Source organism: Parasteatoda tepidariorum, chromosome 12, assembly GCF_982258835.1.
Source record: "Parasteatoda tepidariorum strain Cologne lab strain chromosome 12, Ptep-v5.0, whole genome shotgun sequence".
Classification (NCBI taxonomy): Eukaryota; Metazoa; Arthropoda; class Arachnida; order Araneae; family Theridiidae; genus Parasteatoda; species Parasteatoda tepidariorum.
The window spans coordinates 63,752,832-63,779,710 of NC_141766.1; the positions used below are offsets into that span (position 1 = coordinate 63,752,832).

Below are 26,879 nucleotides of genomic sequence, written 5' to 3' on the forward strand. Positions count from 1 at the left end.
ATAGCCGGGCACATGGAGAAATTTCCAGGCCTTGTAGTGTATCTACCACTATAAAAAGTGTAAGCATTGTAGTGTATCTACCACTATAAAAATAAAATGCCTCCTTTTTCACAGATGAAGGTTGACTCTGTCTATATCTCCTCTCCACACGCATATATGTATATTCATTATATTTGAATATTAAAAAAGTAAAAAGAGGGAAATTAATAGAACAAAAACTCACCAAACAATAAAAAAAATTATTATTTTAACTACATTTAATTTTGTTTTATTTCTAATAAATTAATCAGTTTTCATTTCAACATGTTCTAGAACAAAATCTGGAACAAAAATATAAAAAATTATTCATTTTAAAAATTATTGTATAAGTTTCGTGGGTGTAAATAACATTTTATGTATTCACATTTGGTTCTAAAAGTTTTCAGGTATAGATGCATACTTTTGATTTTTTCTTTTTGGCAAATATATTACTTATTTTGACAGGTAACGTAGTGTTAAAATAGTGAACTCACCCTTTATATCCTTTTATCATGTGAAATAAATTTAAAAATAATTTTTTTTTTTTCATTTAGGCATTTTGATTAAATTGCTGAAAGGTAGGCTTAAGATCTACAATTTTGAACGTCTAAATAAAAAATGCGATTTAAAATTAAAAAAAAGGTCTTAAATTAGTTTTTAAGTGAAGACAGCGTTATGAAAATAATCATTTTAAATATAATTATTTTAGCATTAAGCAGAATATTTTATTTTTATTTATTTTTGTTCACGTTTTAAAAATGTTTGAAAACTTTGTACGAAATAATCGATAACAATTAATTTGTTTTCCTATATTTCATATAAATTTTGCGCACAAAAACAATAAACGTTAGAACATTCAGAAAATAAAAGAAGTTAAATTAACTTAAATTTTAGAATACCGCATAAAATAAAAAATGTTTTTCCAAGTTGTTGATGATTAAAAATCAAGAGGGAAGAATGGTTTATATCCATGAAAGCTAATCCTGGAAAGAAAGAAATTTTCATGCGGGCAGGAGCTATTTCTCTACAGCACGATCCACCGTAGTATAAATCGCTGTGTAATAACGTTATTCATTTGTCCAAGCTCAGTAATACTTAACCCTTTTGAAGGCCGTGGTAAGTATACTTACCACCACGTTGTACCACTTTTAATTTAGGTTTCCATTTTTCAATAACTTCAGCTTTCTTGAAATGAGTTTGAATAAAATTGGTAACCATTTGTCACTTTTAAAAAACGTATAAGAGTTATAAAGTATATAATTCCTTTTGAAGTTAGTAGCATTTAAGGAATTTATTTTATAAATAAAGAAAAATAAAAGTCAGTAAGTTCCTAATAGATCATGCTAAATATATTTACCACCAAAAAAATGGCATTTTTATAAACTAAATGAGTTTTTTTTTTTTTTTATATCAACTACTGTTCTTAAAACAATTTCAATTCCAAAAATACTTTAATTTACCTTTACTAGAAATAAAGGGCCCGTTAAAGGGTTAAAATGCTACAAATGGTTATCCAATAGTGATTTTTGAAGGAAAAAAATGGTAGATGGCCTCTTTATCTTCTATTGTTACGAGAAATCTCATTGATCCCATTGTTACGAGAAAAGTTTCAAAGTTTAGTTCGATGTTATAGAGAATACCTCTCATTTACCTCGAATAACCTTATTTTATTCAGCAATTATATAACTTGTTACATTTAAACCAGGGCTGCCAACTAATATAGTTTTGAAAAATATTTTATGAAGTGGTAGACAATTAAAAACTGAAACTTTCAAAATCCGACATTTTAAAAACCGTCTCTACGGAGAATGTATTATATAAATTTTTTTAAAAAATTCAAATAGCAACTTCTGCTTTAAAAAATTATTGAACATACGTTGATCCAACTATAAATATTTATATTGTAAACATATTAAGGTAGAGATCACTCAAAAAATACTCAGATACCCGTTTTTTCTTTCGTTTCTGTTACTATTCTATTGAAATGGTTTAAATTATTTTAAATGCCTTTTTAACTAAAGCAAATTCTGGAATGAAATGAATTAGCGCACCTTAGTATAACTCGCTGAGTAATGACTCTCGGGCAGAACCGATTTTTTACGTTATTTATTTGTCGAAACTCAGTAATTCTCAAAATGCAATAAATGGTAACCTAATTCTGAGTTTTAAAAAAAAAATGGACGTGAACAGTTCTTCCCCTTTGATCTTCAATTATAAAATTCGTCGCATGGTTATGAGAAAAGTTTCTAAATTTAGTTCTATGTTATTAAGAGTACCTCACATTAACCTCGAATAACCCCATTTTATTCAAAAATTATATAATTAGCTACATTTAAACCGGGGCTGCCAACTAATACACTTCTTTTCAAAATATTTAATTAAGTTGTGGACAATTAAAAACTAAGACTATCAAAATCCAACATATTAAAACCTCTTCTGAGAATGTATTAAATGCATTTTTTTCACTTCAGCTTTAAAAATTATTGAGCGTGCGTTGATTCAATTATAAATATTTATATTGTAAAGATATTAGGGTAGAGATAGGCTAAAAAATACTCAGATACCCTTTTTTTTCATTACTGTTCTGTTGAAACGGTTTAAATGATTTTAAATGTCATTTTTTTTAAATGTTTATTTACTTATTTATTGTTATTGTAGTTTTTATTTATTTTTTTTACTTTTTTATTTTTATTTTAATGTACTTCTGTTGAAAATAGCCCACAGAAAATCACCAAAAGCTCTGACGCATAGAACATTTAGAGTATGTATTGGATATGACAATTTTTCTTTTCACTTCTTTGCGCTACTTTTTCAGTGGCTGATAGTTGATCAAAATTCATCTTTTCATTGTTTTACTCTATAAGCGTTATGAAAAATAAAAATCGCAAATTTTTTTCCTTTATGGATCGAGTAAATTTAAAGATGCAACTTCTTAAAGGATGTCAATTTAATTGAAAAGCTGATGATAAAATGTCGTTTTAATGGGTGACTGTATATCAGTCAAATGGCATTGTTTTCAAGATGGAATAGGTGTTGCTTGCGTGATCCGCTTTCCATTTACATCACATTCTTGGTGCACACCAAAATTTTACCACGATTATCTTGCTCGGCACGTCTACAGAGTGTCGCGTGTATGCAAGCAACAAATGCACAAAGTATGCTTCTTTCTTTTTTGGAAGGAGTCTTCAGATGTCTTCGTCAAATTTGAAACCCTTTTGGCGACTGCGATTAAAATCAACAGCTTGGTCATGTTTTCGTCTTCTGGTCTATTCACTATTTTTTTCTGCTGATGTTTTCCTTTTTTTCTGTTTTCCTTTCTTTTCACTGCCAGGTTATTTCGTGAGAAGTTCTCGTTGTTAGGCTCGTAAACGTAACAAACCAAAAACTGGAGGGGGGGAATGTATCTAAGATCGCGATTCAACACCGAATGATGGATTACCGCCGAGCCCTGATCTTTCACAATACCTAGCACGCAATGGTAACGGATCTTCCGTGCTTTTTAGTCTTCACTAGAAGTAAAAAGGCCTCCTTTCCCCCCGATTTTGCCTAGCTGTGACGAAAGACAACCTCTGTCTGGGCCTCTGGTAGGCCTCCTAGGCTGGCGGATGTAAATAGGGTAGAGGATCACCCACGCATAAAAAAGGGTGGCCTCGTGCTATACGCTTTTTGAGCTCTTGTTATTATAATTTTCTTTTAAACCTTCTCTTGAATTTTTGTTCCGGTCAAGAACTAGAATACCTAGATGCAACTTTTCAATCTTATGATGAAGCTATCGTTTATTCCTTCATCTGTTTCAGAGTCTCAAATTTTCGATTGTAGTTACGAAAAAATTTACCCTTATTCCTATAGGCTGTGATGTTCATACATTGAAAACATACCATTTTATCAACAAAAAGTAGTTGCTTAAATATATTATTCTTAGCATTTTTTTTTTTTTTTTTTTTTTTTTTTTTTGCAAAATTTAACTCTTGCTCCTCTTGGCACCATTATCTACCACTCTGAATGTAAAAAGTTTTACACCTCAATGTTCAGTAAATACTCTATTTAATGGCCTCCTGGTGCTATATTAGTTATTGTGCAATCAGTAAGTTTTTTCTGCAAACTCTCGGTAGTTGCATCCGTTTTTTATTTCTTTTCGTTTCTTTTCTCGGAAGAAGAACCTCTGGCGCAAAAGATTAAAGCCTGTCCTCTACAATTTAATTTAAATATAATTATCTACATACATCTTTTCGAAATCATTCCTTCTTATCATAGAATGTTTCTGGTTACTCAATCACTGATTAATCGGTTCTGACATGACACAAAGAAATAAGATAATGACATGGCCGTTGCTACTTAACGTAGGGTCGTAGTTATTTTATTTATTTATTGAACTAAAGGGCTAATAATAGAAAATATTCACTTTAAGCAGAAACACACACACACACACACACACACATATATATATATATATATATATATATATATATATATATATATATATATATATATATATATATATATCCATAGTTTTAATGGCTTTACAAATTATTACATTTACGACCTCTCGACAGGAAATTTTCAGGCAGCGTAACAAAAAAATAAATAAAATTTATCCTAAAACGTTTTTTATACGTCACTCCACTACTTATTAGAGACATCTTCTGATTTTTTGTTGTTGGAGGAGGTAAATACCAGCGCAGGATGTCTACCGATTGCGAAAATTTTCGTGACCTTATTCCAAATTCAACGATTTTCAAGAATTTTTGACCTATTCCATTTTAAGACGCAATTTCCCCATGAATTCCAAATTACGGAACTAGTTTTTAAAAAGATATGGTAATTAACAGAACCACCGAGGGAGATTGTTGTTTGAGATTCTAGTCAACAGTAGATTCCCTGCCGAAGGACTAGCAAAATATATCTGCTGCTTTTGAAAACATAACATGGAAATGTTTTCATGGTTGCAGAAGCGTAGCTAATAAATAAGTTTTTTGATTATTACGAAAACTTCAAAATGTCCGCGTCATTACAAAAGACAGAGACATAACAAAAACCAACTTATCAAAAAAAAAAAAAAGTTTTCACACATTTGCTCCCAGAAAGGGTTTGAAAATTAAACTGATATTATAGTGTGATTCCAGAAAGCTTCAAATGTGCTAATCAATAAGTGCAGAGCCGTTCAGGGGATAGATCGTTCACCTTCCAATGAGGCAAACCGGGTTCGAATCCCAGTCGACACGATTTCCATTTCCGGCTTGCACCGACCACAGTGCTGACGTGAAATATCCTCAGTGGTTGACGGATCATGGGTTAGAGTCTACTTGTCATCAGGTAAAGCGTTGGTCTTCCTCTCCATGTGACGCAAATGCGGGTTAGTTCCATCAAAAAGTCCTCCACGAAGGCAAATTACTCCCAATGGGCTCAAAATTACGAGGCTACGGAGATGAACATTATTAGTGGCAAACACAAAAAATTGGGTAAATTGCTCAACGACGGTTATTAAAAAAAATCAATAAGTGCAGATGATATTTTACAAGTTACAACAATTAACAGTTTTCTGAAGGATTTTTATCGACCGATTTAGGTTTTTGGTAATCAAAATATGGGAATAATCGCAAGGCAATAAGGTGACAATAGTTTAGTCAGGAGAGTAGTCAAAAATACCTATATTATGATTAAAAAAAAAAAAAAAAAAAAAAAAAAAAAACTTTTTCTGTGTTTACATTTTTCTCGTAAAATGCTTTTAGACGAAAAGAAAAATCTTTTCAAATGCTCATAACATTTGTTTACGCAAACATAATTTCTTGTTAAATTTTTTTTTTTTGTTAATTATTTATCTTTTTTCCTTTTCTGTTTAATAATGGTCAAAAATTTTAAGGAATACAAATTTTTACATCATTTGAAAGTATTTAATTTTAAGCGACAATGGTGATTTAAAAAAATATTGCTTAAATACTAGAGAAATTAAAGCTTAAAAATAAATTTTTATAAATGAATTACCCATAAACTATTCGACCGATATCGTTCAAATTTCCTATCTCCTCAATTTAAATTGTAATTTAAAATATAGGAAAAAATTTAACTCCTAAAAATTCAATTTTTTTTTACTATTATTAAATAAATAATTATTGAAAATTATTTTTTACAAGAAATCGGATTTATAAATTTCATAAACTGTGAACGAATATCTTTTAAATGGCTTGATAACTTCTTGAGATGGAAACATGCAAAAAACTGACTTAGCTGAAATCTTAAACTTAGCTGAAATCAAATTGTGACATTCATATTTTGATGGTCAATAATCTAAAACTGTTGTAAAATACGTAGTTTATGCAGAGAGAGTATACTTTTTGTCTGATTTTGTACCTTAAAATATCGTGCATGATTTAATTGGAACATTTTAAGTCACTTCATAGAACTATTAAGATTTGCCATCAGTTCCTAAAAATTGGATCAATCGAAAAAAAGTTCATCAAAGGATATATATTTTTCTTTTTTAGGAGGAGGGCTCTTTTTAGAGAAAGCACCTTTTCATTGAAGGTATAATTATATTAAAAAAATTAAATTAATAAAAATTTTTAAAAACCATGTTTTGCAAAGAAGAAAATAATTTTGCTAAAAAAGAAGAGGTGAAAGAGGAACAAAAAAAGCTTCTTCTTTTGCTAAAAGAAGATCTTTTTTTGCCAGACCGAAAGCGAAAATGTCGAACGAAACGCTTTCGAAAGGCGAGGAGGGAATTTTTTGTGGAGTTAATTCCGAAAATAATCAGTTCGTTTTTAGTCGACCAGAAATAAAATTATTTTATAATACTTAATCTATTTTAAAACCATAGTTTTTAAATTTTTACTTTATTTATTTTAGTTTTTCATCTGTTATTTTGAAAAGTATCGAACTTTTGATTAAACACTAATAAATTGTGTTGTTGTGTTGTCATAAAACTATAGAAGCTTTTTTAAATAACTGAACTAAATTTAATATTTAAGCTCTCTAGCTAGTGAAGCACTCAGCAAAAGTTCAATTGAAAAATTCCAAGAAAACAATTCAATAAAAAGGTAGTAAATGCAGCTTCAATTTAGAATTACATGTAATTGTAAAATAAAAATGCATAAGAGCCTCTTTTTTAATAGATAAGCAGAACTCTTTCCAAAATTATTACTATTTAATTGTTATTTTTCATACAAAAATAAAATAAATTATGCATTACATGAGTGTCAGTACTGAATTCCTTTGATATATATATCTTTAGAGTTTTTGTCAAAAAATCAAGTCAAAAACCTAAAAATATAAGGCATCGCAAATTAATATTTCAGCAAGGAAAAAAATATATATTTCATCTTTCAAATATAAATGTTTTAGTCATTTGATCCAGGCCTGACAGCGAGACGGAAAAGAGAAAATATTGGTAATAGAACTATTTCAATATTAGATAATATTCGGGAGGAATTAATCTATTCTCAACAATAAACAATTCACTGTAATTAATTTTTTGTCTTCGAAGAAGCAATTCAATATGAAAATTGTATCCCTTAAAAACAATTGGTAACTATGCATTTTTATTATTCCCGAAAAAAAGCTGAAAAATGAAATTTATTTCTTATCAGTTTTTACTCTTATCCGTCTCGGTCTATATATGGGCTTTCAGCCCTGATTTGATCCTGTAATCCTTCTTCAGAACCCCAAAATGGAATTCAGACTTAAACGTTTACTCTTCATCTCGATGATCGGTCCCATCCTAACTTATGCATCTCCAGCTTGGTGCAACATCTCCACATCACTCCTTAAAAAACTCAAAATATGCCAGAATAAAATCCCCAGGAAAATAACAAAAGCAAGATGGTTTATCAGAAATAAAAACATACATCGCGACCTCAACATAGATTTTCTAGATCACCATATTGCAAAGTTAAATTTCAGATTTTTCGAAAAGACCATAAATTGTAACACCGCAGGACTCAACGAAATTTTTACTTTTGAAAACTTAAGAGAAGACATACACCTCAGACCGATGGCGGCTCATTTTTGAAGTGACGTAATTTTAACTAAAATAAAAAATATTTAATTTCCTTTTATTCCAATTACCAGAAAGAACCACCTTAAGGACCACAATGCAAGACTAATGGGAAAAAGGCCGCTAACGGCCCCAGGTGCCCAGATATATTTCGATGATGATGATGATTTGATCCTGTAATTCTCAATAGTAAATTGTTCGACTTCGGGGCGGTTTCGTTTAGGTTTAATTTGCGGCTCCTAATGTATATGCTTTATGAATTTGTTTCTGACAAATATGCTTAGAGCAGTAATACGGAACACCATTTATATATTACCGTTAGGAGTGTAATTATTTACCTCATTCATGGGTTTTTGTTTCCATCTCCATTATTTTTCAAATTTTAATATTCTTTAATTTTAATCAAAAATATATACTAGGTTCTCGGTATTTTACGTTTATGGGCCTCATTGAAATATTTAAATACTTATTAGTATACAAACTTCAATATTTGATTTAAAATATTTGAATAAATGAATTTAAAAATTTCAATATTAAAAATGAATTTATTTTGAATCCTTCATTATTGAAGTCCTAGAAGAAAGAACCTTGGCAAATATTTTATTTACGATGGCTCTGCCTTTAATAGTTAAATAAAAAAGCATAAAAATCCCTTATTACTTAACGAATAAGCAATTTTTTACGATTTGCCGATCCTATATATCTGCCTAAGATGAGCCAAAAAACAGTGCAAATTAGTATTTTTCTCTTTAGTTTAACTTTTTGTACTTACAAATATAATAATAAAATTTAAGCGAATCTGACCACTATTAAAGATGTATTGTCTATAATAAATTTGATCACCCATGACGAACTTTTAAAGTATAACAAAAATGTCCAAGAAATACACAGAAATTAAAACCCAGGTTAATGTTTTTTTCTTAAAGATACTTTAAGAACTTAAATTTCTGTATAGAGCAACTAACCCATCAATTGCATGGTAAAAAAAAAGACTATCTGCATTGATCCTTTAAATAGCTTTATCGCACTATATAATCAAAATTAAAACTGATAGTTGTTTAAATTATTATACTATGTTTGAATTATTTCTGGTTATAATAAATTTTATTTTCAGAATTTGGTAGGTTGAGCCGGCCAGGTGGCCGAGCGGTTAGCGTGCCTGACTGCGGAGCCAGTGGCTGCGGGTTCGAATCCCGCTCTGGGCATGGATGTTTCTTTCTCTCTATCTGTGTTCTATGTCCTTTCTCCTTTGTGTGTGAATGAGACCCGCCCTACAAACGGGTTGTGGTAGTGTGACGTGGGCGACGCTGCTCCACCGCCGTGGCTTCGCCACAAGTGCCCACTGGGTAACGAAAAGAGAGTTAGCAGTTCTGGCACTTTCTGTGGCCAATGGACAATAGTTCCAAGTGCCCGCCATTAAAAAAAAAAAAAAAAAAAAAAAAAAAAAATTAGAATTTGGTAGGTTGATAGGTAGGAACCCTATTTACGTCGCACTAGAGCTGCTCAATGAGCTATTGGCGACGGTCTGGGAAAAATTCCTGAGGGAGACATGCCATCGCAATTTTGATCTACTGTAGAGGGGATGGCTCCCCTCCTGTAGTTGCCCGGCGATCTGCAGGCGAATTCGAGCACTTTACAGTAGAACAATTTAAAAAGGACCGATATCGCGCACCTTCGGTCCCTACGAAGGCTGATCAAAGTGGTCCCCCACCCGCTTACTGACAGCAGTCAGTGAGGCTTGAATTTGGTGTTCTACTGGGCACCGTATATTTACGATCAGTCCATGCGGGACTACAGAAATTCGAATACCTACAGAAGTAAAAATTTAATCTACTTTCATTTGACAAACTTCACATAATTCCTGTGTGTAGTTTCCTAATTTTAACTATGAAAACTATGGAAAACCATGCTTTGCAATGAGAAAAGTATTTCCAGAAATATGTTTTGGGCTGTAATGTTTAATAATTTCTTGAATAATTTTGATTCATAAGATAATATTATTAATTTACTAAGATAATAATATTTACCCAAAAAAAGTAGAGTTAGCCATTGTTGATGCATTTAAAATCTAAAATAACAATTACTGACAGATAAACACAGTATTTTTAACGACACCATAATAGACATTTCATCTCTAACTACTCTCAGCAAAATGTAGTATGCACAATGACATATGTTGCACATGCGCAGCAAAAGCTTACAAAAACAGAAATGAAATTTTAGAGATTCGTGTTATTCATTTTTTTTAAAAAATTATGTTTTGATTTATCCTTTAAAAATTTTATTCCTATCTAAATTAGAAAGCGAGATAAGTTTTGTTTTTTTCTTCCTTTAAACTTCACGTGCTAAAAGTTTTTTTTTTCTGTCCTTCTTTTCTTGTAATTCATTCTTTTTCTCGCATTTTTCAACTTCGAAACGATTTGATACAAAATCTATGAAAGAGGATTCCTACGTGAGAATAAGAAATGTGTAATTTTAAAATCTTTTTAAAATGTAAACAGCAAAAAAGACCGAAGTTAAATAAATAAAGTCAAATGCATGATTATCAAATGCATGGTTACATCAAAAATTAAAAGCATATGTTTTTTTGAAGTTCTTAAACTTTAATTTCCTCTTAAAATTGACTCGAAGATTTTTAAAACAAATTTTGTGTCTTAGTGTAGGAAAGACACAAAATTTTTTAAAAAATATGTGCATTTTTAAATAAATTTCAAAAATGAGTCTTAATTCCCCTTTAAGGTGTTACTTTAAATAAGTATAAAGTAGCTCCAGAATTATTTCAATATTTGCATAGTTTACGAGTCTCTCAAACAGGCACAATATTAGAAGGGTCATCGTTTTTCCACAGTAAGAAGGACAAATAATACAGGGAAGGAAAGAACATCCATGCCTCTGATCGAGATTAGAACCCGGGAACTTTCTGACAAAACACAATGGGCCAGCATCCAAGATTTCGTGGCCAAAATTAGTATTTCGATAAAATTTGTTTCAAAATTTGTATTTAGGGTTTTTTTATGTGCAGGTAAATTGAATTCATAGTTGAAATTTTTAAATGCACTAAAAATATCAAAAAAACAAACAAAATGGCGGCTGAAATATGGCAAGCAAAAATAAAAATATATTTTGGTACGCTTAAATAATTAAATATAGCAATGAAAATATAATAATTTTCGTAATTTTATATTAAAAATGAAAAGCAAATTATATTTCCGAAGTAATATTACAAAATAACGCGAAAGCATGAAAAAAACATAATTTACGGGCTAAATGGGGCAGGTTTTTTCGAAAAAAGAAACATCCAAGAAGACAACAAAAAAAAGTTTAGTTAATTACCTCGTGGAACTTTTTGGGACTAATTTTCGAAAGTCATTGTAAAATGTCAAATGATAAGATACAAACTATAAGTTTGTCAAGAGTATTAACTAATCCAACAAGCTGAAAAATTGTACTATAATTTAACACTAATTACTCTGATAAAAATGCAACAGTAAGGTGAAAATCCTATATATGTTTCTGAAATAAAAATTTAAAAGTTACATTTAAAAAATTTTTTTAACATTTTTCATAAAATTGTACTCTCGTCGGTCCAAAAAGTAAATTATAATGCTTGGAATGATTATGAATACTTATTTTGGGATATATTAAAACTGCCTACGCATACTTTAGTTGAAAAATTCATTTTTTACTTTTGGTCAAAGATTATAGTCTTCTGGCCGACAGTGCAAAAGGACAATTCTTTGACCACCATGAGCTTTATGAATGTGTTATATAAACTTACTAAAAAAAGGGTGGTTTGTATTTTTTATTTTGAAGATCCCTCGTAGCAGTAATTGTGATCGAACAATAAGTAAAATATTTCTGCCTAGAATCTCTAGACTGTGATTCCTGACAGTGTAAACATCTGCGCGTGAGTTGCAAACAGCTAACTTAAGCAGATGTTTAACAGAAAAGTAAAAAGAACTTCCCCTTTTTCCCGCTACTTGTAAAGAAACACTGAATGCTCTTCTTTGAATCATTATTCATTTTCCCCTGCTTCTAACCAATGACAATCTTCGTTGGCGAGGCATGCTCCAACTTCGAATTTTCTTGAGAAGCCCTGTTCCAAAAGCTTTTACAGAGGAGTCAAGATTTGACAGCTGCCGCGCCTCACCTCTTGAAGCGAACTCTTTCTTGCTATCACGCCCCTGCGAACTTTTATAAGAAACGCCCTGCACATAACTAAAATTTAAATTATACCTGCTTTAACACGCAAGAATTGTGAGTTTGAAATTCTGGATATTACCCAAATTTATGTTTCCAAAATATACTGCAAACGATTCTTATATATTGCAGAAGCAAATGTTCAATTCTTCCTTCGTTTCGTTCTTTTGAAATTTTAGTGACAGGACAGTAAAGAAATAAAGTATCTGTATTAAATGCGCGGAAATTGTTATTAAATTGAGATTCTAGATAAAACCAAATTTTATCTTTGCTAATGCTGCAAACGATTCTTATAACTAACAAAAATCTAAATCTCTGTTCCTTTTTCGCTTTGTTTTGTTTCATTGAAATTATAAAAACAGACGTTCAATAAATGTTTAAAGTTCATTTAAAAAAAAATTGTAAATTAATTTTTTTTAATAAATTTTCTATCGAGTAGCGTTGAATTAAATGAGAATATTTAGTAACAAACGAGTGCGATGTGTTTTCAGAATTAAAAATTAATAAAATGTTCGATGGACTTTTACTAGAAATTAGTTTCTTCTTCTTTTTTTTTTTTTTTTTTTTTTTTTTTTTGTATTATTTTTATTTCCAAACACTCGTCTCAATTTTTTTCCAAATACGTAATCTTTTTGCTATTCATTGATACAAAATTATGGGTAACTTGAAAACAATAAATTCTGAAATTTTAAAAAATTTGATAAAAGTTTATACCTCAAATGATATAAATAAATAAATAAAACAAGAAATTGAAAACTTTCTTTGCTATCAGAAATACTCAATGAATTATCCTTGATGAGTGTTTCTGATTGTAACCCTAAAACAACTTTCAAATGATGCAAATAAATAAGCAAATTAATTGATAACGAATTTACGTAAATAGTAGGCAAAAGTCTAGATATATATTTTTCAGAAAATGAAGATACATTAAATATGTAAAACCGAATTGAATTAAAATATTATTAGATATGCTCAGCACACTTATATTTTTGTCTAACATCTAATAAATAGGCAAAACAAAGATTAACAAATTTGCCTATACATTAGATTTAAATTATTATATCTTTTAAATAAAAATAAATAAGCGAAACAAAAATTAACAAATTTACCTATGTATTATATGAAAATCAACGCAAATTATAAAAATAAAGACTTACAAATTTATTAATTATTAAATATACTCACTATATACATAATTCAAAAGATAAAAATAAATAAGCAAAAAAAAAAAAAAAATTGACTACAAAGTATCAAATAAGTTAGCAAAGTTAACTACAAAGTATCATATAAGTTAGCATAAATCTTGCAAAAGATAAAAGTAAATAGTCAAAATCAAAGTCGGTTTTATTTCAAACACTGCAAATAAATAAGCTAAGCAAAATCACCTTACTACTATCTTTCAAAAGATAAAAATGAATAGGCTTACGATAAACTAAGAAATTTACCTTATCAAAGCTGATACATATCTTACAAAAGATAAAAATAAATACTAAAATAGGCAAAATAAAAATTAACTAATTTAATTTAGTATAAGGTATATATTTGAAGCGATGTCAATAAATTGGCAAATAAAAAGTTCAAACGATTTGTTAAGAAAGTCACTTTAATATTAAGGAAATATCTTTCAAAAGATAACAAGATAAAAAGTAGGAGAAGAAACTCGGCTAAACGATTTCTTTTTACCCAATCCCATCTCTCCTCCTGAACTCTTTAACACCATTGATTTCAAGCAGCGCGAAAAAGTGCGAAAATCGGCCGCCGAAATCCTTCTTTAGAAACACCTGTTGGCGAAAATTAGCGATGCGGGTATTAAGACACGTTTAATGTCAACGTTCCCCGCCGATTGAACGACATCGAGTTGAGCTTAGCGTAAAATCCATTCGAATTTCGAAGAAGGAAAAAAATAAAAAGAATTTCAGTCTCGGGAAAGAGGGGGCTTGAAAAAAGAGGGGGAGGGTTGAAAATCACTTTTCGGAGGCCCGAAACTTGTCACTGAAGAAAACCCCACTCGGAAAACTCTGGGCATCTAAATGGCTTGCCCGAAGCTCCCGAACTCCGCCTCAGTCGAAACTTGATTGGTCGAGAGGTAGAGTCACGTGCTTCATTTAACTCCCATATTTCTGTCAAGCTCGGTTGTGATGATTTACCGTCCGTTTATTTTCTGATTTATCTCCTAGCAAGACAGCTAATTTGGAAAAAGGCCTCTTTTACGGACTCCTTTTTGGAAAAGAGGTACAGAATAAGCCCCTTTATTTTTTTCTAGACATAAAAGTGGAAAAGAAGTTAAACTGCTGTTCGGAGTAGTTGATTATGAATTCGAATGTCGTGTACGCCTCCGTCTGCCGTAACGGAGGGGACGCGACTGCTTATGGGACGGCCGGTAATGCTACGACGCAACAGCCGCTTTACAATGGTGGCTCTACCGCAACAACAGCGAGTGGTGGAGAAACTATTTCTGCCTATTACTATCATCAACAAACTCCCGAAAGACTTATACAACCTGCAGGACCTTCCTATTTACCAACTACACTAATGACCCCTTATTCTAGCGCACCGGAACTCCGGACACCCCCTCTCCACCCTGAAGCAACAAATGGTCATCCGACCCCCCATCAGATTATTAGTGAAAGTAATGGACTCAGTTACACTAATCTAGATCAATCCCACTTTCATCAACAACAGCAGCAACATCACCAAAGAATAGGACCTTTTCATCACCATTCACCTTATAGTGCCGATGTACCACCCCGTAATACAACCTACCACCATCCCTACCGAAACCTGGACTACTCTTACGAAATCGGGACTCATCAACCTGCCGACCAAGTGGTCCCTATAAGTCCCGAAGGAGCTCGGGTTGTCACGGGTTTTGTACCACCTACCACTTATCCTTATTTAGACTCTTTAAATTTATCAAGAAGGAATGGTTATGGTGGTTATGAAAATTATGATCCGGCTTTAAGAGAAAGTTGTCAAATGAATGGAGGATACCAGTACCCTATACACAGGACTCGAGTAACTACAGCTCAAGCATCACCAGTACCCACATATAAGTGGATGCAAGTAAAACGAAGTGTTCCCAAGCCTCGTAAGTACCTTTTTCATTTATCTTGTCACTTTAACGAAATGAAAGAAAAAAAATTTAAAAATTCGAACATATACATAGTTTTACAAATAAGTTTGACGTAAATAAACATCTTTTGTTAACTTGAAAGCAAAACTTGTTTATTTGTATCAAATTAACAAACAATTTTAAATCTATATATAATCGAAATTTCTCTAAATTTCTCAAAGGAATGAAAATGTTTACCGAGATAAGATTTTCGATTTTTTTTTAAAAAGATTTTGATTTTCTAATAAATTTAATGATTCTTAAATTTTAACTATACTTTTCAAATGTTTACAGCTATGATAACCGTCAAATTAAGTCCTAACTGAAGAAGAAAAGTATAAACTCACAAAATTATATATATATTTGCACTGTTTTATAATATATATGCGACCTTACTTTTAGTGGGCTCCAAAAGTTCCACAGATTCTCTTAAACTGGTAGCAGCAAAATTTATGTTATAAAATATAATCCTTGTATTTAAAAATTGATTGATCAACACAAAGGTTTGGAAATTTATTACTTACATAGAAATATGATACATGCTAGATGAATAGTTAGTAAATTAATGTGGTAGCAAAGTTGGGAAAACTTCCAATTGCTTTGATGAGTAGTTTGCTGCCACTTTATTTTTGGAAAACTTTTGGGAGCCCTTGTTTTATTTTTGATCACAGATCGGAAAACAATATTTTAGGAAGGAGAGATAAATATTTTAAACAAAAATCGCCTCCTCAAAAAGTTTGTAATAAGCAAAAACAAATGAAATATTTTAATGAATTATAGCAAATTATCTCATTTTGTTTCAACATTTATAAACCAGAATTAAGCATTATTATGCATTATGCAATATTTGAAAAAAAATTGTGAATATAAAATAAAACTCTTTCTTTTAATCTGTTATAGAAACAGATTAAATTAAATCCTTCTTCATTCATATAAGACTCTATAAATAAATTCAATCACAGAGCTTCATTTTTTCGGTTAATTACATATAGAGTAATGATGCTAATAATCAATTTTTTATGGTTCGAAAAAATTTAATGACACAGATTTTAAGTAGTTCTGTGTAAACTATAACATTTTAAATTACTTCTTTATTTTTTTTGTTAACTAGTGGCTTAATACCATAAATTTTTATGAACTTAGAATACAAACTATAAACATAACAAATATTTTTTTTTCTCTTGTGTTTTTAGAAAAAAAATCAACATTTTAGATGCCTATATATATATATATTATAAGCATACAATACTTGCAATAATATTTATTTCAGAAATTCCTATGTCCCTATCTTTTTTTAAATAAATATTTCGTCTAAGTAGCTTATCCATATTCTTCTTTCTATTTGTTACTTGCAAGAAAATATATTATAATTCGTAACGTAAACACTATTATTATTCGTTACTTAAATAACAGTAATTTCGAATTGAAGGTGTTTCTGTACGTGATTCGAAGGATGAATTTCATTTTTAACAATGCGAATTCTATGTCCTTGAACTTTGGTCCAACTTTTTTTTTTAAATGAAATTATTATGTTTAAATAATACGGCAAAAGCTTCTGTCCATACTTAATTGCTCAGAAAGTTAATATTTTTTTCTTTGAATTTTAGACATTTTGAAGCGCATTTTACCTTAATATTGTTACAATTTATTGCAGCTTTATGGTAATAAATTAAACCATAGCTTAAAATTTAACACCTTAAAGTTGATTTTACAATACTACGGTTCAACTAAAATGGAAACATGGTAAAATTTAACAACTTATTAGATTGAACATAGATTTGCACCGATTATGGATCAACGTTTAAAGAAATTTTTAAGAGTTTACTTGACTTGCCACTAATAAATAAGAGTAATTTGTAATTAAATTAATAAGTAAAAGTAATTTGTAAAAAAATTAATTAGTAAAGGTAACTTGTAAGGAAATTAATAAATAAAACTAACCTGTAAAGAAATTAATAAATAAAACTAACAAGTAAAAACTTTAAAATTAAATTAATTAATTAAAATAATTTGTAAAGAAATTAATTTCTATCAAATTAAAAGTAATTTCCAGCAAAAATATACCATTTATATGTTTATTCTATAATAAGCAATGCACTTATACCAGTTTATTTACATATCTAAACATTAAACCATTCAGGAAAATATTAATGATTATAGATGATTAAATTATTATAGATGAATTTCATAAATTGAAATAAAAATTTGAAATGGTCTTATTAACAATTATAAAATTTTTATAATAAAATTCGATGATTTTTGTTTAGAAAGAAACTAAGATTATCAAAAGAAAAAATTTCGAATTTATTGTTTACTTCCAATAATTTTGTTTGTTCTTCATTCATTACGGTCTCCAATAAAAATTTACGAAATTATATTTATTATAACTGCGCAAATATATAATTCATTTTTTCATGAGAAAAAATATAGCTTTTCTGTCAGTATAATGAAAAAATTGTCCGTAATGAATTCAAGAGTAAAAGACTAAGTAAATATAGAGTACATAGTCAGGCGCTGTCAGCTTTCTACTCTTTTGAAAAATTTATTCCAGTGGAAGCTATAGTTATGTTTTAATGTATTAATTTTTATTCATTTAAACTTATTTTCCGCACTACTACATACAAAAGATTTAAAAGTTCATATGCAAAGCCACTTTGTTCCAGCTCTCACGCTGTGAAGCTTTTAAAGTGCTGGCAAAATGATAAACATTTCTGAAAGCTTTGGTTTATAAATGTTTACCACGCCATAAAATATTTCGAAAAAAGGGTATTAGTTGGCTGGCCTGTATAGTGTAAATGAGTTAAAAGTAAAATTCAAGAATAAATTGTTTATAAGAGTTTATTAAAACTAAATGCCCATCTGACGCAGTAATAAACTACAAAAAGAAAAATTAATAAATAAATAACTTTCTAAGAGTTGGAAAAATTTGTAAAATCAGGTGTACTTACTTGCAAAATATTTCATTGAGTGGTAAGAAATTAAAAACGAAAGCTTTCAGAATATTTTAAAAGCTGCACCTTCTTAGAGCTGAGACAAAATAGCGATACATATAAACTTTTGAAATATTTACATGTAATGGTATGGAAAATAAATCAAATTTAGAAAACAAGGAATAATATGTTAAATCATGAACTAGAAGAAGAAATTTTCCCAAACAGCGTAGAAAGTTGGCAGCTTTGTATTAGCATTTTTTCTGATGCTTTGGGGGGGTTAGTTTAGAAAAAATATGTCAAAAGTTTAACTTATTGAGAAAACATATATTATTTTCACGTTTTAAGAATGTGAGTTGTTCAATAATTTTTTTGAGTCAGCTTTCTAAACAGAACGAAAAAAAAAAACTGGTAATTGAAAATTGTTTCTTGCTAATTTCGTCAATTAATTAATATAGTTAAGAAATATAAAACCTTCGACCGAATTATTAGCACTAAAGAGTTTTCTGGTGAGAAAGCATATTTTGCATGAACATTATTAATCTTCAACATTAAAGAAAGAAAAGATAAATAACATCATGTCATAATTATTTTCTCTCATTATATTTAAAATATAATATGTATACATATTTTTCAAATGTTATATTAAAAATTAACCATTGAAACCAGAGATGAAATTAGGCACCGAAATAGTGAATGAAGAGGTCAAATTTCTTTTCATTAATATTCAGCTTCTCAATTTTTTAATTCATTCTTCATTACTATCAGATAATTACATCATTTGAGTCGAAATCCTGCTGGACATTTGTTTTTAATAATAAACAGTAAAGAAATAAGTTTACAAAAAAATTCTTAGTCTTTTTTTTCATTGTTTTTTGTTGGTCACCACAATTTGCATTTTTAACTGGCAAAATATTGTTCATGTTCTTTTAATTCAATTTCCTGTTTCATAAAAACAATTTGTGAATGCATACAAATTTAAGAAGAAAAAAAATGGACTTAAATTTTATTTCAGGATATCGAAAATTATCTTGACCTTTATCTTTTATTCCAAATTTGATGATTTTGGCAAAATATGCTTTGAAAATGAAATTTCTACAAACACGTTGGAATTATGAAAGACTAAAAAAACTAATCATAATAATTAAAATCATTAAAGGAAACTTTTACTTGATATTTTCGTCTATGGTAGATTCCCTACAGTTGATAAAAATGGTTCTGACCTCATAGATATGTTGTAGCCTGATAAAAAAAAATAAAAAAGTAATAAAAAAAACTTCTGACCTCATCACAAATGACTACCGATAAAATTTTCCATTGGAACGGATGCAAGCATCAGAAAGAATTTAAAAAAAAAAATTTTAATTTCAAATCAGTATTTTTTTATATGAATTTTCGTAGTTTTAAATCTTGTATGCTTAAATTTTTGATAGATTACTTATTTATAAAATTATAAGAGGAAATGTCTATGAAAGATTCCTTAATTTAAACAATTATAAAACGAAACAAATTTAAATACAATACTTAATTGATAAAAATCATTATATATATGCATAAATATGAAATATTTGATGCAGAGATGCCAACTGCTCCGGATACGCCATAATAATTTTAAAAACGGTAAATAACTACAATCGCAAAAATTTGACTAATATGGCTTACTTTTTAAGAGGTTTAACATGATTTACTGCTTTGCTTTATTTAAAAAGAACTGGGCACCTGGGCCGCGCAGCGGCCCCTATCCCATACATCGTGACATATATACATTGTGTTTAAAAACATTTTGAAATTTTGCTACATTGTGGTTCATGATTTACTGTTATAAAGTGGTGAATATATAAACCTACGAGTTATTTAGAAACAGTGGTGGATAACAATCTAATAAATTGAATTTATTAAACAAAGAATCACAATTAATAAACTACCACTCGGTAATCTTTATTCGCTGTCCGGAACAAGTTGGCATCTCTGTTGATGAGATTTTAAGTATTATGTTGATTTTGTAGTTTCATTTTTTATAGATATGTTAATGATAAATGAATAAATGCAAATTTTAAAAATAAAGAATAAGAGAAATCTATTATGACAATAAAATACTTGTGAATAAAAACTCGTATTTAGTTATTTAAATCTCAGTAAAACTTTATTTCATATTAAATTTTTTATTAAAACTTATTAATAATTTTTTTAAAATTTATAGTTACTGATTATGAAGTGAAATTTACTTAGTTCGCTAAATTTGTAAATTGACAATGCTTCAAAGCTGGTAATAATAATCTCCTTTCGAATTAACAAAATACTTGTTTGTTTATCAGTTGGCCACATGTAACTGAATCTTGTAATTTTTGTCGTTCTGTAAGTGGTCAACCAACACAAATTTTTCCGTTTTTCAACGGAAAACGAAAGTAAAAAACCTTGCAAATGGAAACGTTTTACAGAGCAAAACTGCAAAGCACATTATAAGAAATTCGAAGCTTTTAGAAATTATGTAATTCATAAAAATTTAAAATTTTAATAGACCATAATAAGTGGAATTATTTAACTTAGCGCAAAATTTTTTCATTTTTGTAGCGGTTTTTCTTATTCTTTTTAAAGTGGTAACGAAATGTAAACGTTAATATTTTTTATTTGACAAAATTGATAAATAATCTCGATTATCGCGGCATAAATACGGAAAAGTACGTTAACCCTTTAATGGGCCATTTATTTCTACTAAAGGTAAATTAGAGTATTTTTGGAATTGAAATTGATATAAGAATATAGTAATTGATATAAGAAAAAAAAACTTATTTAGTTTATAAAAAAAAATCTAAATTTTAATGCCACTTTTTTTTTTTTGGTGGTAAATTGGGAACTTATTGACCTTTATTTTTCGCTATTTATAAAATAAATTTTATGAATGCTACAAACTTATACTTTCATAAGTTTTCTTAAACTATCAGTTTTATTCAAACGCACTTCAAGAAAGCTGAAGTTATTAACAAATGGAAACCTAAAATAAAAGTGATAGAATAGTTCACCATGGGCTTCAAAAATTGGTAGTTAGTATACTTACCACGGCTTTCGAAAGGGCTAAAGTATGTTCTAGCAACATTATCCACAAATATCAAGTGTTTTGCCTAATTAAAATGATTCTTTAACCCGTTTTATCCCGACTTTTTATATTGAAGTGGTGCAAAAAGTGGCTTTATGAAAAAAGTGGTATAATATGTTATTCAACTAAATGGCTAATATCAACTTTTTGTTACCATTTCATTTCGAAATGTCCCTGCTCCTTATAAGATCTAGTGATAGAAACTTAAATCACTATTAAATTATTTCCGATTGGTATCTCTTAATTCTCCTATATAAAAGACAAAACTGAAACAATTGTTCTACCACAATATATGTTTTTGTAAAAGGAAACTGTCCTATAAATATGACGCTGGACACTAACAGGTTAAGATAGCTTCCGATTTTTGTGGTTGATTTTCTTGTCATTTTTAAAGTGCAAACGTAAATTTCTCTGCTTAGTAAAATTTCTTCTTATTCGTTCACTCATTATTTTGTCTGGGTAAAAATAAAGTCTAAAAGTCTAATCTTTTCTCTAGGTAAAAATAAAGTCTGTCTAAAAGTCTAATCTTTTCTCTAGGTAAAAATAAAGTCTGTCTAAAAGCTGTGATCTTTAAAGAAACCTTCGACGCGGATGGGTCTCCCTAGTTTAGAGAGTTTAAAAATAAAATCCAGATAAAGTACTTAGGAAAAAAAAATTATTCATATTCAAAACTTTATCCCTAATTGATTTTGTTAATTAAAAACATAACAATGATGAATTGCTGTTTCACTTAGATCTAAATAACAGCAAATATGTTCAAATTTGAAAACGTATAGTTTGGAAGTGAGTCGAATTTGAAAGATTTTACCTTTAATCCAGGAAAAGACACCGGTGTCTATATTTCATAACCACAAATGATTGAAATGCTAAATATAAAATTTTTTGGACCTAAATTAATACAGAATAATGAAAAAAAATATGAAAAACGTGTTTAATAAAAATTTTGCGACAAAGGGTTCGCTACATAAAATTTCCCTGAACCAAGAACCCCCAATTCTAAATACAATAAATAGCAGGTGTTGAGGATTTATTTTTGTTTGATATTATAATGAATAAATTGTAACAAAGTTATTCCTGTTTTTCCCTCTCCATGTTCTTCTTGAAGAGCGGTTTTGTTAAATCTAGCGACCGGCCTGAAATGGATCTCAAAATAGCGCTGGTAAAAAAGAAATCGGGCGGATGCTTTTAGAGTTACGCGCAAAAGTTTAAGGTAGAGGTTGCTTAAAAAGACTTCAAACAAAGATCTACTATTTCTTTGTTCTAATATAATCCAGATACACGTGCTTCTTTTTTTAATGTTTAATGAGTTTAAATATTTTAATACATATTCACCATGCTCTTAAGATCTAAGCTATTAAAGTTCACTTAATCAAAGTAATTGCGATTTTTTTTTAATTGTTGCTCATTCTTATATTCGGCATCGCTTATAAACCATTAAAAATAAACTACTACGTGTTTAATCCTTAGGTCAATATAGTGATAAGAAACAATTCTTTTCAAAGATATTATTTTTTCGTCAAATTTAACTTCAGTATTGCGTCTAAAAAGGTACCGTGCAATTTTCTGGAATCCTCATAGCCCAATGTGTTGAATTATCTTAGGTCCAACTTAAAAATTTTGGTATCTTTTTCCCAAAAAACACTTTCTTTAACAATTTGAAAACATAATTTTTAATTTCCTCAAGCTTTTCAAATTTATTCCTTAAGGTGAGCAAACATCCTCTCTAAAGTACAAGTATTCTACACTGTTTGCCTTTTGGATTGTTTCATTTTCTCACAATATTTTAATGGAATTTTTTTTTTATAAAATTTACTCTTTTATTTATATATTGAATTTAATTCTTGTTAATTACATTTAATGAGAGTGAAGAGAAAAAAGTCGGACTATTTCGTAATCAATTTATTTTTAATAATTATTAGTCCTTATTTCATTTACTACCCTTTTTTTAAAAATTAAAGTAATGCTTGCGTACTAGAATTCGAGGCATTAGAATTTAAATAAAGTATTTCACATTTTAGTCATTTTTCTGTTATATTATCTCCCTATTACTATAGTTTTTCGAAAAATCAATAAAATCTGTTATCAAACACACTTTTTTTTTTCTTCCTCTTCTAGTATTGATTTTTTCCTTAATGGAATTTAATTTTGCAAAATTTTCTGTTATTTGTTTATATATTTATGTTTCAATTTATTTTGATTATAATTTAAATATTAATGCCAGAAATTTTAATTACAAGAACTGAATTTTCTCTATTTCAAAATTGAGCTATATATTTCTTTCACTTTAGATCTTTTTGTCAACAGGTTTGTGCTGTTTTATTGCAATAATAATAAACAAATTATAAGCAAATGAGCAAATAAAAAACTTACATTTAAAAAAATTCTCTATCTGTCTAGTAAAAAAGCAAATTTGAAAATATTTATCGAAATTCTAATTATTGCTTGCTAGTCCATCAAAAACATTTTTGAAATAGAAAGAAAATGTTTCTTCTGTTCAATATTTTTTACCTCGAATAAAAATAAAAATCATCACAAAACGGAAAAAAAAGAAAAATATTAGTCACACTTTCATTCATTATTACTTTTCATTATTATTTTACTTTTTTTAGATCATAATCAGAACTACTATGTTTTTTTCAAAATATTTTATAGAATGGTAGATAATTAAAAACTGAAGATTTTCGAATTTTTATCAATTTCGCCAACTTTTAAACTTTTCAACTTTTAAAAGCCTCACCATGAAAGAGCTGGAACAAACTAGCTTTTCGTATAATCTTTAGATTCATTTATAAGTAATATTGACGAAAATAACTTTAGATCTTATTTATAAAACGAAGAATAATACGTTAAAACAAAGACTTAGCTTCCACTGGACGAAATTTTACCAAAAAAGCGAAGAAAGTTGGCAGGCACTTATTTATACTTTTATTGTGTTTATTGGAATGAGGATTTTATCCATAATATAAATTGATTTCAATCCACTTGAATGCTATAGTTGATTTTCGATTTTATTTATTTTTTTAATGTAGGAAAACAAAACGAAAAATATGTTTACATTTCTTTCGATTATTTTACTTGTACCACAAATAACACTTTTGAAAAAGCCAGTCTCTACGAATTGTTGTGGTACATATTGGGGTTTAACTTTTGGAATGATATTTATTCTTGTTAATTTTTACAATTCCTGCTTATGATTTCTTTTAATAGCGGAAGAAACGTATAACAGATGATTTTACAATTGCAATCAGCAACTCTTTTCACTATAAAAGCACTTAATATTTTTAAAGAATATTGTTAGGACTTTTTTTTTCTCCATGCAATTGAATAAACAAAATGCTTTACGATTGATTTCAAGAAAAGAATGTCATTCACGTGATTTCACTCCGACAGTTTATATGTATAACATTGAAGCAGACAAAAATTGGGAGATTTTGCAGCTAAGTGATATTGTTAACCACGATATTTAAAAAAATTATATGATGTAATAGTAATCCTGATAAATTTTCTGTAGTATTTTTACGAGCTGGTGAGTAACGTTTGTTTATTTTTTTGTAATTTCACTACCTTATAAATATTGTGTGTGTACTGTAAAAATGCGTTGTACAGTAGCTGTTGAAGTCATATCTCATTGAAAATATTTATCTAAAAACTTAGTCAGTCACTGATAATTATTTCACGTTTTGAGTTATATATTAGCCATGAGTAATGACATTTATGATCCAATAAACTGTAAAAAATTCGGGATAAAATTACGGTATAAATATCCTGAGCAATATAACGTATTCTTTTATTATGTTCCTAAAAAATCATTTTGTCTTCTCTTTTATCATACTCATCAGAATCTTGTTATAATTTTAAAAGAAGTAATAAAAATGTATAAATATATTCAGACTCATACATTCTTGTTTCATGAATATATTTAAGCATATCGAAATAATTTTATCTTCTTGCTAATTATTTTTAAGAATGCCATTCTTATTTCATGAATATATTTATAACAAAATAATTTCATCTTCACGTTTAAGTTTTAAAAACTCAATAGGGATTTATTCCCGATATTGAAAATAATGGTACATCTTTAAGATTTGTTTGTACACTCTAAAAAGTTTTTGTATTGGCAAATTAAGATTTTTTACAGTTCATATAGTCGCATTTTTTTATTTACTTTTTCACTGTCATAATTTTTATTCATTTTTGGTTTATTTCTTTCTGACAACACATATTTTCATGCTCATTATAATCAATTTGCTGCCTTCGTTGAAAAATCGTTTCTTTTAAAAAACAATATATATATATATATATATATATATATATATATATATATATATATATATATATATATATATATATATATATATATATATATATATATATATATATATATATTGCGGAAAGGTTTTTTTATTGCGGTAGATTTTCTAATCCAAATACAGTATATAATGACTTAAAAATTTTCCATATATTTAGCGTTTTACTTTATGAATTGAAATAACAGATTTGAAAGTATCTGTACAAAATTAGAACTTAAAAATGAAGTTCTTTTGTAGATACAGGCATATTTTTTTTTTCAATTAAAGACTTGTAAGAAAAAGGAATATTTTAATTTAAAACTCATATCATTGTTAAAAAAAAAATTATTTGAATAACAATGAATTCTTCTTATCTCATAAAATGATGTATATTTATGCACAAAATTAACATACATGGATGTTCAAAAGGGAAAAAGAAGTTAACTTCTTAAATCATCCTACTTTAAATGGATTATTTATTTGCGAGTCTTGACATCATCACTAAATGATTGCAAAATATTACTTTTTTACATTTTGCATTTATTCTTCAACAAATATATTTCAAAAACGTCTGTTCGAATGAATATTCCATTCGCCTTAATTAGCCATATTTTTTCTAAAACAGCTTTTAATTTGAATAATTACTAAGGTCCCTAATTGCAAAATCGATCGTCGTTCCTACAGAAGGAAAATTTAAAAAAGAAAAAAAATTAAAAATCGGAGGGCGGAAATCTTTTCCTTCAAATGAACTGTCAAGATACATGGAATAGTGGGAAGGCATGAGAAAAAACATCGCAAAAGAAGTTTAGTAAAAGTATTTTCTTGTTGACTATTGTATGTTTTAAACGACTAATTTTAGCACTTACGTAGACAAAATGTTGATTGATAGTTCTGTGGTTTGAATCCTCCGTTAGATGCTTTGATAGAGTCTCGCAGGGAGTTTACTTAATGTCGAGACGAATTAAATCACAAATTCTTTTAAATTCATACATGATGCAATGTGTTTCATAAATCGTTTATCTCAACAACAACAAAAAATTAACTTATAATGCTTATAATATTTCTAAACGTAAGCACTTGCGTAACTGGATCGGCCAATGGTCGTATGCAGTTGTATTCAGTTCCTTGAGTATTAAATTCTTAAGGTTATATATTTGTTAACTATTATTAACGGATAATACTATTCGCTTTATAAGCTGTTAATTCAAATAAATTTCTACCTATAATGCTTGCACTGACATAAGGC

At 28.7% G+C, this 26,879-nt stretch overlaps 1 protein-coding gene and 1 long non-coding RNA gene across 2 annotated transcripts in view; both read left to right on the forward strand.

The window, feature by feature from the left end:
• Positions 1-9,137: 9,137 nt before the first annotated feature.
• On the forward strand, positions 9,138-9,456 carry LOC147801121 (uncharacterized). The gene is made up of 2 exons (XR_015430875.1): positions 9,138-9,218; positions 9,370-9,456. It is a non-coding gene; the product is annotated as an uncharacterized LOC147801121 (long non-coding RNA).
• Positions 9,457-13,766: 4,310 nt separating this feature from the next.
• Positions 13,767-26,879, forward strand: part of LOC107440711 (uncharacterized) — a 101,961-nt gene continuing 88,848 nt past the window's right edge. The window contains exon 1 of the mRNA XM_016053694.4: positions 13,767-15,296. Within this exon, the coding sequence (XP_015909180.1) occupies positions 14,519-15,296 (778 nt within the window). The 5' untranslated portion in view covers positions 13,767-14,518. The remainder of the gene's footprint in view (positions 15,297-26,879) is intronic.